Source organism: Hordeum vulgare, chromosome 6H (assembly GCF_904849725.1).
Source record: "Hordeum vulgare subsp. vulgare chromosome 6H, MorexV3_pseudomolecules_assembly, whole genome shotgun sequence".
Taxonomy (NCBI): Eukaryota; Viridiplantae; Streptophyta; class Magnoliopsida; order Poales; family Poaceae; genus Hordeum; species Hordeum vulgare.
In genome coordinates, this window is record NC_058523.1 from 482801821 (window position 1) to 482820583 (window position 18763).

The following is an 18763-nucleotide window of genomic DNA, read 5'->3' on the forward strand; positions in this document are numbered from 1 at the left end:
ATGAAGGACCTTGGAGAAGTTGCTTACATATTATGCATCAAGATCTATAGAGATAGATCGAGACGCCTCATAGGTCTTTCACAAAGCACATACCTTGACAAGATATTGAAGAAGTTCAATATGGAGAAGGCTAAGAAGGGGTTCTTGTAGTATTACAAGGTGTGAGGTTGAGTGCGACTCAACGACCGACCACGGTGGAAGATAGAGAAAAGATGAGTATCGTCCCCTATGCTTCAGCCATAGGCTCTATCATGTATGCCATGCTGTGTACCAGACCTGATGTGAACCTTGCCATAAGTTTGGTAGGGAGGTACCAGAATGATCCAGGAGTGGATCACTGGACAGCGGTCAAGAACATCATTAAGTACGTGAAAAGGACTAAAGATATGTTTCTCGTTTATGGAGGTGCCGAAGAGCTTGTCGTAAAGGGTTACGTCGATACTAGCTTCAACACAGATTCTGATGACTCCAAGTCACAAACCAGATACGTGTACATTTTGAATAATGGGGCAGTTAGCTGGTGCAGTTGCAAGCAAAGCATCGTGGCGGCATCTACATGTGAAGTGGAGTACATAGCTTCTTCGGAAGCAGCACAGGAAGGAGTCTGGATGAAGGAGTTCATCACCGACCTAGGAATGATTCTAAGTGCGTCGGGCCCGATGACTCTGTTCTGTGACAAAACTGGAGCTATTGCCATTGCAAAGGAGCCCAGGTTTCACAAGAAAACCAAGCACATCAAGCGCCACTTCAACTCCATTCGTGGATACATCCAGGATGGAGATATAGAAATTTGTAAAGTATACACGGATCTGAATGTCACAGACCCGTTGACTAAACCTCTTCCACGAGCAAAACATGATCAACACCAGCACTCTATGGGTGTTCGATTCATCACAATGTAACTAGATTATTGACTCTAGTGCAAGTGGGAGACTGTTGGAAAAATGCCCTAGAGGTAATAATAAAGTGGTTATTATTATATTTCCTAGTTCATGATAATTGTCTATTATTCATGCTATAATTGTATTAACCGGAAACCGTAATACATGTGTGAATATATAGATCACAATGTGTCCCTAGTGAGCCTCAGTTGGCTAGCTCGTTGATCAATATATGATCATGGGTTCCTGATCATGGACAATGGATGTCGTTGATAACGGGATCACATCATTGGGGAATGATGTGATGGACAAGACCCAATCCTAAGCATAGCACTAGATCGTGATGTTCGTCTGCTAAAGCTTTTCTAATGTCAAGTATCATTTTCTTATACCATGAGATTGTGCAACTCCCAGATACCGTAGGAGTGCTTTGGGTGTATCAAACGTTACAACGTAACTGGGTGATTATAAAGGTGCACTACGGGTATCACCAAAAGTGTATTGGGTTGTGCGAATCAAGACTAGGATTTGTCACTCCGTGTGACGAAGAGGTATCTCTGGGCCCACTCGGTAATCCATCATCATATTGAGCTCGGTGTGACTAAGGAGTTAGTCATGGGATGATGTGCTACAGAACGAGTAAAGAGACTTGCCAGTAACGATATTGAACAAGGTATGGGGATACCGACGATCGAATCTCGGGCAAGTATCATACCGGTAGACAAAAGGAATTGCATACGGGATTGATTGAATCCTTGACATCATAGTTCATCCGATGAGATCATCGTGGAAAATGTGGGAACCAACATGGATATCCAGACCTCGCTGTTGGTTATTGGTCGGAGAGATGTCTCGGTCATGTCTGCATGTCTCCCGAACCCGTAGGGTCTACACACTTAAGGTTTGATGCCGCTAGAGTTGTAAAGGGAATAGTATGTGGTTACCGAAGTTTGTTCGGAGTCCGGGATGAGATCCCAGACGTCACGAGGAGCTCCGGAATGGTCTGGAGGTAAAGATTGATATATAGGAAGTCCTGTTTTGGTCACCGAAAAAGTTTCGGGCTCATCGGTAGTGTACCGGGAGTGCCGGGAGGGTGCCGGAGGACCCCGGGGAGGGGTGTGACGACCAAAGGACTTTATGGGCTGTTAGAGGAGGTGTACCATCCCTTATTAGGCTGGCCAAGGCCTTCCCTAAAGGCCCATGCGGCTAGGGATAAAGAGATGGGGCAAAAGAGGATTTAAAAGGAAGGAATCCACCTCCCTTGTGGGAGGTGGACTCCTCCCTAGCTCGGCCGAACCTCTCCTCCTTGGTTGAGGGGCCAAGGCAGCCCTCCCTCTCCCTCCTACTATATATACTTGAGGTTTGGGGATTTTTGAGACACAACAATTCATCTCTCTCCCACGGCGCAGCCCTACCTCTCTCTTTTTCCTCCTCCGCAACGCTTGGCGAAGCCCTACCGGAGAACCACGTAGCTCCACCGCCACCACACCGTCGTGCTGCCGGAGCTCTCCCTTAACTTCTCCTCTCTCCTTGTTGGATCAAGAAGGAGGAGACGTCACCGGGTTGTACGTGTGTTGAACACGGAGGCACCGTCGTTCGGTGCATAGATCAGAATCTACCGCGATCTAAATCGCTGCAAGTACGACTCCATCAACCACGTTCTAGCAACGCTTCCGCTTAGCGATCTTCAAAGGTATGAAGATGCTCTACTACTTCACTCGTTGCTGGTATCTCCATAGATACATCCTTGTATGGCGTAGGAATTTTTTTGAAATTACTACGATCCCCAACATTGACTCATCGCAAACAGTTCATCCAAGTGAACTATATGCCCTCCATCGCACACACCTTGATCTTGCTGAACATTTCTGTTGTGTTGCCTAATCACAGACAATTCATCCCACTGAACTTTATTTCGTATATCGCACACACCCTCATTTGGCTGACTGTTTCTATTGTTCTGTATAATCGCAAATAATTCATATGGATTAACTGTTTGCCATGCATCGCACACGCAGCTCTGATCTGAATCGTGTTTGATGTCTGTGCCATCACAAATAGTTTTTTTCATTTTTTACGGTTTTCTTACAACACCGTTTGCGATTAATGCATCGCATACAGTTTCATTGAAGGGTCTCTGATTGTAGTGTCGTGTTTGGACAATCTTGTGGTAGTGTAGCCTCACTCGGGTAGATCTTCACGAAGTAGACGATCTCCTTGCCCAAACAAACTTCTTGGTCCAACTCCACAACATGAAGTAGGAGGCTCCCAAGCGACACCTAACCAATCTAGGAGGCACCACCGTCCAAAAGATAATAGATGTGGTAGAACGATGAACTCGTTGCTCTTGTGCTTCAAAAGATAGTCTCCTCAATACTCAACCACTCTCTCATAGATTTGGCATGGGTAGAAGAGATTGATTGGGTGGAAAGCAACTTGGGGATGCTAGAGATCAAGTTTCTAATGGATGGATTGAAATATCTTGATCTCAACACATGAGTAGGTGGTTCTCTCTCTGAAAAATGGATATGGAAAGTGTGTGTGTTCTGAGTGCTTACTCTACGAATGAGAGGTGGTGGATGGGTATATATAGGCATCTCCAAAAATCCAACCGTTACAAAATTATTGCCCAACTCGGTGAAATCAAAACGAATCTCGGTGGCATCGAGTTGCACTAAATGTGGAAACTTTCGAATTCTCAGCGAGACCGATATAGGAATCTTGGTGGTACCAATATGGTGACCTAGGGCAGTTACCAAATCTCGGTGAGGCCGACTTCAAAACTCCAAATTTCAATTTTTGAAATCGACAGACCAGAAAGTTGGTCACTGATTTTCATTGGCACCAAAGTGGAAGTTGGTGGTACCGACATTCTAGGGTTTGGCAAAGGTTATGTCCCTGTAAAAATCGGTAGGGCCGGGTTGAAATTTTTGGTGGCATCGATTTTGATGTTTAGGCTTTGGACAGAGAATATTGTGGGAGAATGACTGAGTATTTTTGGTGGCTATCTCTAAGCACTTGAGCAACCAATTCATCATAGATACCTCACCCCTTTTAATAGTATTGGCTTTCCTATGAACTAAAATGTGATTTCTCACAAATATAAAATGTTGAGTCTTGTAGCTTGAAGCTTGGTCAATCATATTCCTTTTCCTTGCATCAAGGGGTATCTCCTCACAATCCTTTAACCAATGCATCTTTGAAATTTTCTGAAATATACTTGTATAGAATCATTAGTTAAATGACGCATATGTTATTATTAATTACCAAAACCACCTTAGGGGGAAATTGTGCTTTCACATGCGTCTTGATGGGGTAGGTCGTGTCGTGCAAGGCGATCCGACGTCCAGCACATGTTCTGGGCCGCAAACCATGAGAAAAAATGGCACTGGAGCGGGGCCTTTGATTTCCACACGAATACCGCGTACGGCGCCACTTGTCGGCCTCAAAACTTTGATGCGTAAGCATAGCTTGCGGTGTAGCATCCATTATCTCACAAGCCCACCATGTGGTGTCCCGCTCGTTGGGAGCTAGCTGAACATCTTGTGTTTGCTCCCGGGTGGTAAGGAATTCCACGAGCGTTGGGTGATATATGTTGAGCCCGACATCTCTGGCCCAAGTGCCATCTTACAGCTCGTCAAATACTGTCCGAACACTTTAGACTCTTGGCGAAGTGCGGATATATAGTCTTGGCGCCAAGTCCTGAATCCCGAGCCCTTGCATCCACCTTGTCTTCCCAAAAGAGCGTGTTTTGGCCGTCCCCCACAGTAGTGGTTGCTGTTGTCTGAAAGATCGCTCTCGCCTTCGCCGGTACTTTGATGCCAAACCCCTTCTAAGGCCTCGAAGTGTGTGTGCGTGCATTGCAGCCAAGGCCATTGGGCTTCGAGGGGCTAGATTCAGCCAGTAAATCCGGAACTCCCAGCCCACCTTGGCATGCAAACTTTCGTCCACGCGACAACACGGTGTCCACCGTTGGCTTCGCCTTTTCCACACCACAAAAGGCCTCTGCAAATTTTGACTAGGGCTTTGATCGTCTTCCATGGTAAATCCAGCGCTAGCATGGCATGGATTGGAATTGTGCACATCACTGATTGAACTAACACGAGCAGCCCTTCGTCCACGCAACATCGCACTGTCTATCGTTGGCTTCGCCTTTTCCACACCACAAAAAGCCTGTGCAAATTTTGACGAGGGCTTTGATCACCTTACATGGTAAGTCTAGCGCTAGCAATGACATGGATTGAAATTGCCCACATCATTGATTGAACTAACACGAGCCGGCTGCTCTTGGGCAGCGATGCACCTCTCCATGTGGGCAGCTTGTTGGCCACTTGGGTGACCAAATCATGTAGCTGGGCCGTGGAAAGTTTCCGGAGACTTAGCGGCAGCCTCAGGTAGCGGCATGGGAAGCTTTCAATTGTGCAACCCAGGGTCGGCGAGATGAGCTCCGTGATTTCTGCCGTCGCTCAACGCAGTTATCTAGACATGGTACTATGACAATATGTAACAACAACGGTTTTGACACACAATCGGTTAGGACATCAGTTGAAGTGAAAAGTTCTGCAAAACATGGGTGTTTTTGCAAGTCTTAACAAGAGCAAAAATGTCCCAAAAATATTCTTGTTTTCCATGCAATGATTCTTATTCTCATTATAAAATGTATTAGTACAACTTAACCACTTCCCACGGATTGGCAACAACATTCCTAATTTTGGTGAGGTTATTCATATGCACTTAACTTGCAAACCCAGTGACCACAAATTGTGCCTCAAGCAAGCAAAAATAAGAAGGCAGCTTAACTTGCCAAAAGAAGACCTGCAACTTACAGAATGGTAAACCAATGGTCACAACTTCATTTGAGATTACCATGAACTAGGGCCATGACGATTCCCATACAACCAAACTCTTTCCAGTGACCAAACAAAATAGTTATCATAATTATATACGAGTGAGACATGATACAGTGTGAGAGGTATGATACAGCGACAATCAGCAAATTCTAAGTTGGCAACCAGATGAGAATCGAAAGAATATGTAATCTGACATAGCTTCAAATTACAAGATTACAAGATTACAAGAAGGAAAATTTCAAGAGCGCCTTAAGTGGCAGCAGTGGATTCAGGCTCACCATCATTTGAGAAAGGTGGAGAAATAAAGGTATCACCACCGCCGCCTACTGGAAGAACAATGCTACTAGTCCACACATAAAAGTAATCAAAGCAAGCGAGCTGCTTCGAGCCCTTTGGACACCATTTGCAACGACGTCTTTCTGGGGGACACCATCACAAGCAAGACCTAGCTTGCCTTCTCGGCACTCATGGGCAAACAAGCCTGGTGGGTACTTGCCATAGAGGTTGATGTAGCTGAACATTGTGGATGCACAGTCATTGCTTTCATCATTGATGTATGTATTAAACGGGCATGCAAATTCCTTGAAAGAATCACAGCAGTCTTTAGCAGGATATTTTGGCCCTTTGCACCTGCTTGTGATGACGGTGTAGTTTTGGAACTCAAAGTTCACAGGACAATCTGAAAAGGATAAGTATGAGCTAAGAGAAATATAATAGATTAAGGCACTGGAAGTCTTAAAACATGGGTTACATGTATGTCACAGATATCATCTATTACAATGATGAATTAGAATCTATCTTGATGCTACTTGGTACAGTGTTAGCAATATGCAGGTATTGTTTAGTGAACAGAAGAAACCAAAATATGCACTTTCGGGCTGCATTGAAGCGTTTGGTTGGTATGCCCCTGGAAGCGTGGAACCAACTTACCCAATGAAAATTTGGATAACTTGCAGAAATATGCTGAGACTACATTAGCTAATTTGTTACAATAAAGTGGCGCTTCTAACTTGACAAGGAATAGAGGCTTCACTACATGGACATTGCATATGCGTTGCCAGACAGCAAGTTCCGGTTTTAGCATCACAAGCTCAACAAATCTACTTTCTTCATTTTATCGGGAGGGTTTTTTCGAAACAAAATTATGGTCTGTATGTCAGCTTACCACGCTCTTATTTAGTGATCAGCATCTTAGTACCAAGCAGCAGCAGAAGATCCAAATTACGATTAATAAGTATTCCTATCCTATGTGAGTATAATTAGATGCTATTGTCCAGTTATAAGTTATACTCCCTCCGTTCCTAAATATAAGACCTTTTAGAGATTCCACTATAAACTACATACGGATGTATATAGACATATTATAGAGTATAGATTCACTCATTTTGCTCCGTATGTAGTCTCTAGTGAAATTTCTACAAGGTCTTATATTTAGGAACGGAGGGAGTAACTAGCATGCGCATGTAGTATGTACAGTGCGAACAAGATGAAACGCGGACTAGTCCGCAGTCCGCAAGCCATGTCAATTTCTCTTTAATCGGTGAAGAATATCATGGGAAAGCTACAACCTCATCCCCGCGTTCAACTCGTAGCACCCCAATTCTTCGCCGTAATCATCTAACAAGTCAGTCACCAAAATGTTCCCTCAATCGCTATCTATGATTCCTCATGGTCTACAGTCCGCTGATCCTCGATGCCACCCCGATCTGACGACCTGAATTCCCGAGCATCTAAGCGGATGGGTGGGATCAGGGCATCAGCACTCTGCGCATCTAAGCGGAGCATGTAACCGAACTCCCGAGCCCCAGCCCAAGCTTCCCAAATTCCAGATCAAACACCGAAGCCAGCAAGCAAGCAATAGAGCGAGGAGGGAGGCGGAGGAGAAAGGAAGCGTACCCCTCTTGGCCTGCAGCAAGGCCCTCCCCGTAGTAGATCCGGCGGTCGCCTGGAACACGCCGTCTGTCGAAGCAAAAAAAAAAAAAAAAAAAAACAGCACGACGAGAGTAATCCGTCAGAACACAAGCCGCTGCGAAGCGTAACGCGAACCGCCGAGACAGCAGAGCAGAGCAGGAGCAGGGAGCGCACCGGAGATGAAGGGGGAAGCGGAGGCGAGCCCGACCAGGAGGGCGGCCAGGACGAGGAGGAGCGGGAGCCCACGGCCGGCAGCCATCGCGCGTCCCTCCGCCACTAGCCGCTGAGGAAGTCCAGGGCAAAGGCTGTTGGATCTAGGACGACGACGGTGGCCTGGTGGCGGTGGTGAAGGAGGTGGACGGCGCGCGCAGACCCACCCACGTGCGCGCCTCGACTCTCCTCGCTGGTGCTTGTAAGCTCCACGGAGCGGGCGGGCGGGCGGTGCTACAGCTGCAATTAATTAGTGGCGCCGGATGCCGCTGTTACTGAGAGCTGGAAGAGGAGGCAAAGGTGAGAAGAAGAAGGGAAGGACGCGACCACGCGGACGCGTTTTGTTTCGCTTGGCTTTGTTTGTTTTCTCGCTGACGGTGATTATTGGGATGGATTCTGGGACAGGGCCAGTCAGCAAAGCGAGGTTAATTAGACTGGAGACAGCGGCGGTGGATAATCAGTCCTAGGGGAAGCGGTCAAGGCAACATATGTCTTGTGTTTGATCTTCAGCACACCAAAGGGGATTTTCACATTAGCTCTTCTTCCTGCCGTCGCGTGACAAATGTAAGGAACGAACGCACGCGGAATTTGTTTTTGTTCTTATATATAGTAGGCGAGTAAAAATCGTTGAACCTTTCAGCAGTTTCCAATCCAACAAACCCAAACCTACTTCGTCTTCTGTTTTAGGAAGAGATGCCGTCAGCTTTCCAAAAAAAAAAAAAAAAAAGGAAGAGATGCCGTCTTCAATCTGGCAGCTGGCTGTTCTCCTGCTTGTGGCAAACTTGCCCGCAAGAACGACGTGCCGCTCGCCAGCTAAGCTTGATGTGCTAGTATATCTTCAAGTGGCACACAGCTCACGGCACGGCCGAATGCCAATTCCTCAGCATGCGATCCACCAATGATGCTTGCACCAATCAACCACGGTGCTCAATAAAAGACAGGACGTGGCCAAAGCCCAACCTACACTTTGGCTGGGAATTTGCTTGCCATCTGATGATAGAATAAATCGGGACGACGGTGTCAAAGACAGGCACCAGTCATTGTTGTAGATAATGCACTTTGTGTCCATCACGACATGAAATAAATGTTGCAGCAGTCATTATTGTAGATAATGCACTTAGCTTAGTGTTTGGTTGGTTGTAGCATCAGGTCAGATGAATGACGTCACAACAAGTATTACCTCCGTCCCAAATTACTTGCCTTAAATTTGTCTAGATACGGAACGTGCCTAGATACATTCCTATATAGACAAAGCTAAGACAATTAATTCAGGACAGAGGGAGTACAAGGTAGGGACTAGAACGTAAAACTATTATGCATGGAGCTGAAAACCAAAGAATTGTGTTAATTATGAGAGCCAAGCCTCAACTGTTCTGACAATGAAAATGCACAGAAGCATTCCAGTAGAGACAACAGATCAGGAGGCACACATTGGCAGAGAAAACAGAAGACATAGACGCAAGATGAGCTGTGCGTCAGGATTCCTCTTTTAACTTTCTTTAGCTGTATATAAGCCGCGCTATATTCAGTTATCTTCCAGGACACTCTTCTTGACTATCCCCTCAGTTTTTCTCGGGTCACCAACTATCTATCCTTCTTATTAACATCACCCATCTTTTTGATTGACCAAAAAGAAAAGCGAGACTGAGCAGCCATATACAAAGCAATGCTGTTTAGTTTTTGTCGGAAAGCAGTCATCAAAGTCGCCATCTGTTTTTCTTTCTTGTTCATGTACATTGATGTGAGTGTACTACGTACAAAATTTCCTTCTCTGCACCAAACCAAAAAGAAGAAGCAGCAAACATTAGTGTCTCGCAAAATTAACCTCGAATATAAGCCAACGCATACTAGTACATGTATCACCAGAGACAGGTCAAACACTCAATGTCCCTTTTAGATCACAATTCAATAATATTGTATTAGGTTGAAAAATAACTGAACAAACTGTATATAGCTTTGGAATTGACAATGTGGTATTGCTTACTCTATGACCAGACTCTGTCACGGACTCCAGTGTTTCAGCCATCTGCATTTGTTTGATCACTGTTGCATGCAATACCTGGATGAACACATTAAAAAGGAACGCTACATAAATAGATGCACATTTCGTATTGTGAATATTGATATATTTTTCCTATAAAGTTGGTCAAACTTTACAAAGTTTGACTTCGACAAATTTTATATGCAGACTAAAAAGAAACGGTGGGAGTAAGAAACAGATAACTGATGAATTATGACATGAGTATGCACATTGCTGATAGTGTTTTTTATCACTGTTATGCAGTGCTACTATTTCACTAGTGGTTCTTGAAAGATATCTCTTGGTCAATTTTGAACTTCAATAAGTAGCATCACCGGATCTTTTTATGCTCCATATTATTTAACTTGCAAAAGTTGGACAGTTGGATTCTAATCAAACTCCTTGCAGTTTTTTACCAGGTGATCAAAGTTCCAAGTGCATCATAAACATGCATATGTCAATAAATAAAACAGCACTTTCATAACTAATTGAGCCTACGCTGTTCAAATTTTCACAAATTAGTCAAGCAGACCATAAGTTTATTTATAAAGGTGCAACACTTTTGCGGTAAAAAACATGATACAATTATAAACTATACATCCTGAAACAACTGCAAGCACCATAAGGCTGTGACACTTGGTTAGACAAATACCTTCTTTGTCTTCTCCAGGTCAAATTCAATGGATTTTATCCTATCAAAAGAATCCTGTATAGCACGATCCTTATCCTGTGGGATCTCAGGAGGCTTTCTGCTGAGTTGATTACACATCGACTCAAGTCTTTCAAGACGCTCCAGACAAGGATTTACTCGGTCTTCCTTAACTATCTGAAGATTTGGTTGATTGCTGGGTACGGCTGCAGTATGCGGACGAACATTTTCCAACTGTTGCTGATGGCGAGTGAACAAGCGCAAAAGAGAGAGTACTTTGAGAATCACAGCAAGAACTTTTCTTGAAAATAATTTCAAAATCCCATCATCTGCATCGCCTTCACGGACATTTGGGGCGCGACCTGCTAGTTTCAACTCACACTTTAAGCATCAGAGAGACTAACCACCATGGTAAGACAACTGGGATAAAATATTAACGGCGCCCCATGAGTTCTTATAGATGTTAGATAGTGCATGCAGACCATCATTAGATACCTGGCTCAGGCGAAACTCTATTCATTGATGAATTTTGTCGTGTGTTGTGCCTTAATACATTTCCAGTAAGGTCATATCTTTTATTGGACTCGACGGCTTTCTCCACTGAATGAGGACGATCGTCTGAACAGCCGTATGTTGTTGATCCTGATTCCCTGGCCTACATGACAAAGACAGGAGATGAAGTTTGTTAAGAAATGCCATGGTGAGGATAAGACGCTCTAGATCTAGCAACAGCCTAACATTTTTTTTCTGTCATGGAACAACGACCTAACATTTAGGCATGTCGAGACTAAAAAGGAATATCTGTTATTTCCTTTTGTTCATCTGAATACAGGAGCTACTAGTAATATAATGGCAGAATTGAGAGAACAATAATTTACTTCCTCACGGACTGGAGCCAAACTATGATATTCAACATCTTCAGGGGCTATAGGGGATCCAAGATCATCAACATCTGAACCTGATTCAGCATTTGATGTATCACTAATTCTTTCTGGTAACTGAAAGAAGCAAGGACAGTGCATAAAACGTTAAAACTGAAAAGAGATTGACTCATTGAACAAAAAAGGAGCTCACAGATTGGATATTTCGTAATCTTGCCTTGAGCGCACGCAATCTTACAGAGCCTGTAACTGTTTCTTCTATATCAGATACTTGCACGATATCCCTTAATGCAGATGACTCCATGCTATGTACGATCTGCAGTAAGAAATAATTTCATAATCAGCTGTACCAGACAAGTTGGATATCCTGTTGTACCATAAGGAATAAAATACCGTAAGAGAGCAACAGCAGATTCAGTAAAAAAAGACTACCTTCATAATTAAAGGGTCACTCCAAGGGCCTTTGTTGGACCTCAGGCATCCTCCCTGGTTAGAGCATGTGCACAAACCACCAAAAAACTCTGGTAATTGGCTGCGGATATGTTCTGGTAAGCCTTGCACAACAAGCACAAAAACAAATCTTACACAAGGACCCTAACAACATAGAAGATTACCGTCACCAACCTTGCGTCAATAGCTTCAAGAAGCCTGCTCTGGTATTTTGCTCCTAGAACCTGTTATTGAAGATTATAGGTATGAAGCAACGGAAACATCACAATGTGGAAAGTGAACTTGGAACACTTGCAAGACTTCATACATGAATTTTTGATGATGTTTTGGGATCAAGAAGGCCCTTTATAGTGCTCCAGATCAGTTTGAAACCAGCTCCAGCATTCACAATGAACATCTGATGTAGTGTCTGCATAATTTAGCACACAAATGGTAATCAGAACACTGTGAAACACATGCCTATATTTCATCAGTAAGACTTGCCTCGGGATAATAGTCACCATCTATTTTCTGCATACAGCGCACTAAATCCCTTGCAATCTTACCAAAGTTCTTCCAGCCCTACATCACATGGAACAGATACAAACGTCATTTTCAACTATTTTGCAGATAGCACAAAGGTGTTAAACGGCACACAAAGATCAGACCACGAAATCATCCTACGATCAAACAAAGATGCTGTTTGAAAGAAAAATTGTTAAAAATAAACTCCCACATTCATAAATGCATATAGTTGGATTGCAATAGCACCCGACCAACACAATTCTAGCAATATCAATAGTTTTGATAATTAAACCTCTACACTACAGCTCTACCCAGACCTTTAAGATGCAACCTAAATGTTAGAATCAAACAGGAGGTCACCAACCCGGTACCGGATGAGAGCTTCTATGACTGGTTGCCATCTGTAGCTGAACGGGTCGTCGCTGCCAAGAGGAAGGGGGGCACGCTCAACAGTCTAACCATGTGGAAACTCTGGCAGCTGTGTAATGACTGTGTGTTTGAAGGTGCAATGCATGTCTGCTCAATGTGATTATAACTGAAGCGAAGTTATGGATGTTGGAAGGAGCCAAGGCACTAAGACGTTTTCCATGGCACACCCAGGCCACCAGACTTAGCAACCAGCTGTACAGCTTGCCGATATAGCTGTTGCGCTTTTGCCTTTCTTTTGCTTGCCTACGTTTTTTGCAGCTTTGCTTCCCTTTCTTTTGTTTTTCTCAGTTTTGTTTTCTGCCAGGCTGAACGTGTTGCGCCGCTTAGACATTCCCTTCTAATACAGAATGACACACATTTAGACGTGTGTTCGAGAAAAGGTATTGGAATCAAATCCATTGTATTTTATCTGGACAGAGTATGAGCTAAACCACCAGCATTCAAGAAAAGCCTTGTGTTACTGCTGTTTCTCTCTAACTTTCAAGGACTACTGTGCCATCAAGCATCCTAGTTAATTTAGTCACTAAGATGTTTTTAAAGAAGTTTCTCAAAATTTTCTTTATGCAAGCTTGTACATATTCGCAAATCCCAATAGTCACATTTTTGTTAGAACAGGTACCCTAAGAGGCTAAGACTGTAAGGGTTACAACTTCTGCGAAAATTTCCAGTTATATTAGCATATTATCTTATGAGAAGATGTCTTTGTGACAGGAAAACAATGTTTCTGACTTCTGATAACTGCAGTGCAGCCCCACAAAGAACATATTTTTAGCCTAAGAAATAATTTCAATGGAAGGTTTTATCAACAGAAGGTAGTTTTGGAAAAAATGTTACTGCAAAGACAAAACTTAATTTTGCTAATTTTCTTACATCTTTAGAGTCTAGACAAAAATTGCTGGCGCAGAGAAACCATATTTAGGAAAAGGATAATGAACATACCACGCCATGGACATCCAATATTGTGGTTGTTGTATCTATATGCTTTTGAGCCGCAATTGAGCAGGCTGGAAACTTCTCACGGAATGCTCTCTCAAACTCTTGCACATGGTACTTGATATATCGTTCCACTGTTGTGGTTTGCACAAGTTTATTGGGTTCAACTTTTCCAAGCAACTCGATATAGACAGGCCTTCCATCCTTGTCAACCCCATGATAACCCTGGGGATAATATTGCAGTACCTCCTCTAGCTCATGAAATTCAAAATCCTTCAATGATAAAAGTTAGTTATCATCAGTATGCACGACACTGTTAAGGCAAATTATATAGCAGGCAGCTTTTCAAATTCACACCAAATGCATCTAAATCTGTACAGATGTTTCATACATTTCCAAATCAGTCCTGAGAATAGACAGTGTTCTTACTTCCAAAATTGTGTCCGTCCCAAATTCATTCCTCCAATGGAGCATCTCATCCCACATTTGTGCTGCCTTTTCGACGTCGAACTTTCTAGCTTTCAAAAATCTGCATACCACATATACCAGAATGAAGAATCACCAACTGGTATTTGACAGCTGAAAACAAACACCAATACGAGGCAAGGTTTCATCCATACTAACCTAAGCATCATATGGTAATCATCATGCCTTTCAGGCAATAGGCTCCTGGCAAACAAAACCTCACGGAAGGAGCTGACCGCCTGCTCTTCACCAGCATCCCTGACATCCTCTATCGCTATTCTCGGCACTCTGCAGTCCACTTTCCTCTTCCCCCTCTTCTTCAGCGAATGTGTCAGCTTCGTTGAAGCGTGCAGCGCCTTCTTCCTCAGCGACCGCATCCGCCTGTGCTTTGGCTCGTCCTCCGAGTTCTCGGCATCCGCTCTGTCCCTCCTCTCATCGTTACTGACTGATATCTCTATGCCGTCGATATTGCTCTCTGAAACAGCACATCGTACCACACATAACATTAGCTGCATTGCTTGATCCGTTAAACCCACATAGGTGTAGAAACAACCAACAACAGCCCATACCTGACATTCTCCACAAATGCAGCCTAAATGATCAGGGGTCAGCCTATTTTAGAACTGATGATCACTGATCCGAAACTATATGTACGACCACTCCAGCTCCACTCTGCCACAAACCAACACCAATTATGCATTTATTTTTGGGAGAGACAAACAAATACAGGTTAGAACTGAATTCAGAGAGTTGTGCTGGAAAACACCGAACTCGTGGCCAAATTATCCGCAACGAGAAGAAGCAGAAGCCATGGAAAGGAAACAAGCCCAGAAAACGATGATTCCGGAAAGGAAAGGCGATCGCCTAAACCTACATACATACTAGAATAAATGCTCCCGCCGCAAGCGAGATCCAGTGCACGTACCCCCCCCCCAACCGCCTCGAGAATCACGCGGGCGCCCGCAGCTAGATCCGATCGTCCGAACCCGACGCGCGAACAAAACGGAAAACCGGAAGGAGCGGAGCGGAGCCGATCCGTACCGTACCTCGCCGCGGGAGAGGGAGATCCGCCGCTCGATCCGGATGGGGAGGGAGGCCGCGGGCCGCGCGCCCCTCCTCCACCACCACCACCTCCGGCGCGGCGGGGCGGAGCGGATGAACCGATGGCTCGAGCTGGTGGCACGCGCGGGCGGGCGTTTGATCCGCGCGTCTCTCTCTCCGCCTCCGTCCCCCTCGCGCTTACGCTTCCTTTTTCCTCCGCCTACTCCTCCCCGTGCCGCTGCTGCCGCCGCTGCTGCTAGCGCCCGCCTACTCGACTGCTTCGGTTACTGTGACGCTGGGCAGCGCCTCGTGCCTTCTGGCGCCTCTCGGGGCGGGGCGGGGCGGGGCGGGGCCCAGTCGTCGGTGGCGTGCGCGGCGGTGCTGGGTGCGCGAGGAGCGTGCGCGCGTCGCTATTGACCCGGGCGGATGGGGACGGCTGCTGCCGCGCTCCCGCGTCGCTTTTGCGTGACTGCGTAAAACGCAGGGCCGGGAGCAGGGCCGCCGACGCTCACGTGCGGGGTTAACCGGGAGGGGCTGACACGCGGGGGGCCGGCGTGTCAGTCTTGTCATGTCGGTATGGATGGTCGCGCCTTGTATTGCGTGCGTGATACCCGTACGGCACCTCCCCATCCATCCCGGCTCTGGCCTACTCTCTCTTCGACGAAGATTCGTGCGCATGCTCTTTTTTTTCTTTTCTTTGCGAGATCAAAGGATTTCTGTTAATCAGGGGAGGTCGGTACAATTCGGCTGGCAAATGGCGTCGACTAGAAGGATTTGATGCGTTTTGTTGCGTTGTTCATGATGCAAACAATCAGGAACTGACGTTGAGACTATGTTAGTATGAAAAAAAGTATAGATACGATGAAAATGTATTAGCATCCTTAAACTTAATTCATTTTATTTTTGAGTAGGTAAATGATAAAAAAATATAAACACTACATAGCATAATCCTGATCGAATAATATAATCATGACATGAATATTACGATAGAAATTATACAAGGCAATACTCTATGAATTTGATATTGAAACAGTAAGGCCAAACATGCATGTAATTCATCAAAACCTTTCAAACTAATGGATGTAAAGGAAACAACTTCTGTACATTTTAGTTGTGGTAAGCATGTCATGCTCAATCTTCCTTGCATAGATATATCAAATCAAGAACACCCCGATGCCAAACCAAGCAATTGTATCATATATTTTTCTCGCTTAAATTATTTCAACTTCACTCAATAAATGAGTGTGAACAAAGATAATGGTGATTGGGATTTACTCCCTATGTTCCTAAATATAAGTCTTTTTAGATATTTCACTAGGGGACTACATACGGAGTAAAATGAATGAATCTATACTTTAAAGTATATCTATATACATCCGTATGTAGTTTTTTAGTGGAACCTCTAAAAAGACTTATATTTAGGAACGGAGGGAGTATAAGGGAAGACAAAACGTGGGGAAAGTCTCGCAACAACTAGACGGGTCATTAGGCAATGTAGTGTCCTTACTATCGATATGAATGTGAGGAGTAGGGATTATCTTGCAACGGATGCACTAAAACTATAAATTTATGAAATCTCTCCTAATGCAAGTAAATGGGTGTGCATCTAACTTGATTCATCATGAAGACCTCGAGCATTTGAGGAAGCTGGTCATCAAACTATATAAGTCTATAATGTAAAAATCCCACTACTAGAATTATGGAGGCAATTGTTGGAAATATCAGCAATTTACCATAGGATTTTATTAACAGAAAAGTTATGAAGAACATGACCATGATAATAAAGATGAAACAAGACATGCAATATAGAGATGAGACGATAAAAGACATGTGCACATATGATCTAGAAAAGAACATATGTATAATCGTTCTATTTACACAAGGCATCATAAGAAAGGATGAGCGGAAACGAAACATATCTAGAAGTGAAACTAGAGCAAGTAGTTGCGGCACAAACTCAAAAGAAAAGAACATGAGCACGTACTGGGTTGCAGCATGAGTAGGGTTGGTGTTGGCGTTGTCGTTTGCCATGTTACCAAAGAGGTGGTTGACATCAGGTAAGAAGTCGTCGTCCGGGAAGAGATCGTCGGTGTCTGTGATGGAAGCCAGTAGTCGCGTTGAGCGCTCCCCAAAAACCTTATCGCCCTTCTCCCGTACAGGACTCGAAGGGACGGAGTTTCGGAGGCCTACTGTCCCGACCTACGGTGCACACCGTAAGTCGGGATGGGGAAGAACGTAGAAGCAGCACAGAGAAAGGAACCGGTGGCGAGAGGAAGTTCTGATGCGACTTCTCTGGAGAGGAGCGACCTCTCTTTTATAGGCGCAAGAGAAGGAGGCGAGAGACTAGCGACGGGAGCCGAAGAGAGCGAGGGAGACGAAACAAAATGTTGGGGAACGTCGCATGGGAAACAAAAAATTTCCTACGCGCACGAAGACCTATCATGGTGATGTCCATCTACGAGAGGGGATGAGTGATCTACGTACCCTTGTAGACCGTACAGCAGAAGCGTTAGTGAACGCGGTTGATGTAGTGTAACGTCCTCACCTCCCTCGATTCGCCCCGCGAACCGTCCCGCGATCAGTCCCACGATCTAGTGCCGAACGGACGGCACCTCCGCGTTCAGCACACGTACAGCTCGACGATGATCTCGGCCTTCTTGAGCCAGCAAGAGAGACGGAGAGGTAGAAGAGTTCTCCGGCAGCGTGACGGCGCTCCGGAGGTTGGTGATGATCTTGTCTCAGCGGGGCTCCGCCCGAGCTCCGCACAAACGCGATCTAGAGGAAAAACCGTGGAGGTATGTGGTCGGGCTGCCGTGGAAAAGTCGTCTCAAATCAGCCCTAAAACCTCCGTATATATAGGTGGGAGAGAGGGGACCTTGCCTTGGGCTCAAGGAGCCCCAAGGGGGTCGGCCGAGCCAAAGGGGGGAAGGACTCCCCCCCCCAAACCGAGTCCTACTTGGTTTGGTGGGTGGAGTCCTTCTTTCCTTTCCCACCTCCCTTTTTTTTCTTTTCTCTTTGATTTTTCTTCTAATGTGCATAGGGCCCTTTTGGGCTGTCCCACCAGCCCACTAAGGGCTGGTGCGCCACCCTCAAGGCCTATGGGCTTCCCCGGGGTGGGTTGCCCCCCCCCCCGGTGAACTCCCGGAACCCATTCGTCATTCCCGGTACATTCCCGGTAACTCCGAAAACCTTCCGTTAATCAAATGAGGTCATCCTATATATCAATCTTCGTTTCCTGACCATTCCGGAAACTCTCGTGACGTCCGTGATCTCATCCGGGACTCCGAACAACATTCGGTAACCAACCATATAACTCAAATACGCATAAAACAACGTCGAACCTTAAGTGTGCAGACCCTGCGGGTTCGAGAACTATGTAGACGTAACCCGAGAACCTCCTCGGTCAATATCCAATAGAGGGACCTGGATGCCCATATTGGATCCTACATATTCTACGAAGATCTTATCGTTTGAACCTCAGTGCCAAGGATTCATATAATCCCGTATGTCATTCCCTTTGTCCTTCGGTATGTTACTTG

At 45.1% G+C, this 18763-nt stretch overlaps 2 protein-coding genes across 4 annotated transcripts; both read right to left on the reverse strand.

Annotated features, from left to right (window-relative positions):
* Positions 1–5794: 5794 nt before the first annotated feature.
* LOC123403979 (GPI-anchored protein LLG1-like) lies at positions 5795–8424 on the reverse strand. The gene is made up of 3 exons (XM_045097882.1): positions 7817–8424; positions 7628–7690; positions 5795–6410 (listed from the first exon to the last, which is right to left on the reverse strand). Exons 1-3 carry the CDS (start codon positions 7899–7901, stop codon positions 6055–6057), a joined length of 504 nt encoding a protein of 167 aa, XP_044953817.1. The 5' UTR covers positions 7902–8424; the 3' UTR covers positions 5795–6054.
* Positions 8425–9171: 747 nt separating this feature from the next.
* On the reverse strand, positions 9172–15516 carry LOC123403978 (phosphatidylinositol/phosphatidylcholine transfer protein SFH13-like). 3 transcript variants are annotated; one of them, XM_045097881.1, is made up of 15 exons: positions 15230–15516; positions 14753–14855; positions 14343–14658; positions 14148–14247; positions 13725–13991; positions 12336–12413; positions 12160–12261; positions 12027–12076; positions 11835–11934; positions 11620–11718; positions 11400–11519; positions 11017–11176; positions 10525–10883; positions 9837–9911; positions 9172–9623 (listed from the first exon to the last, which is right to left on the reverse strand). In XM_045097881.1, exons 2-15 carry the CDS (start codon positions 14757–14759, stop codon positions 9603–9605), a joined length of 1854 nt encoding a protein of 617 aa, XP_044953816.1. In that variant the 5' UTR covers positions 14760–14855; positions 15230–15516; the 3' UTR covers positions 9172–9602. The 3 variants fall into 3 exon arrangements, with proteins under 3 accessions (XP_044953816.1, XP_044953814.1, XP_044953815.1); XM_045097879.1 differs by having other exon boundaries at positions 10525–10886; XM_045097880.1 differs by having other exon boundaries at positions 10525–10886; positions 15225–15516.
* Between the last annotated feature and the right edge of the window lie 3247 nt (positions 15517–18763).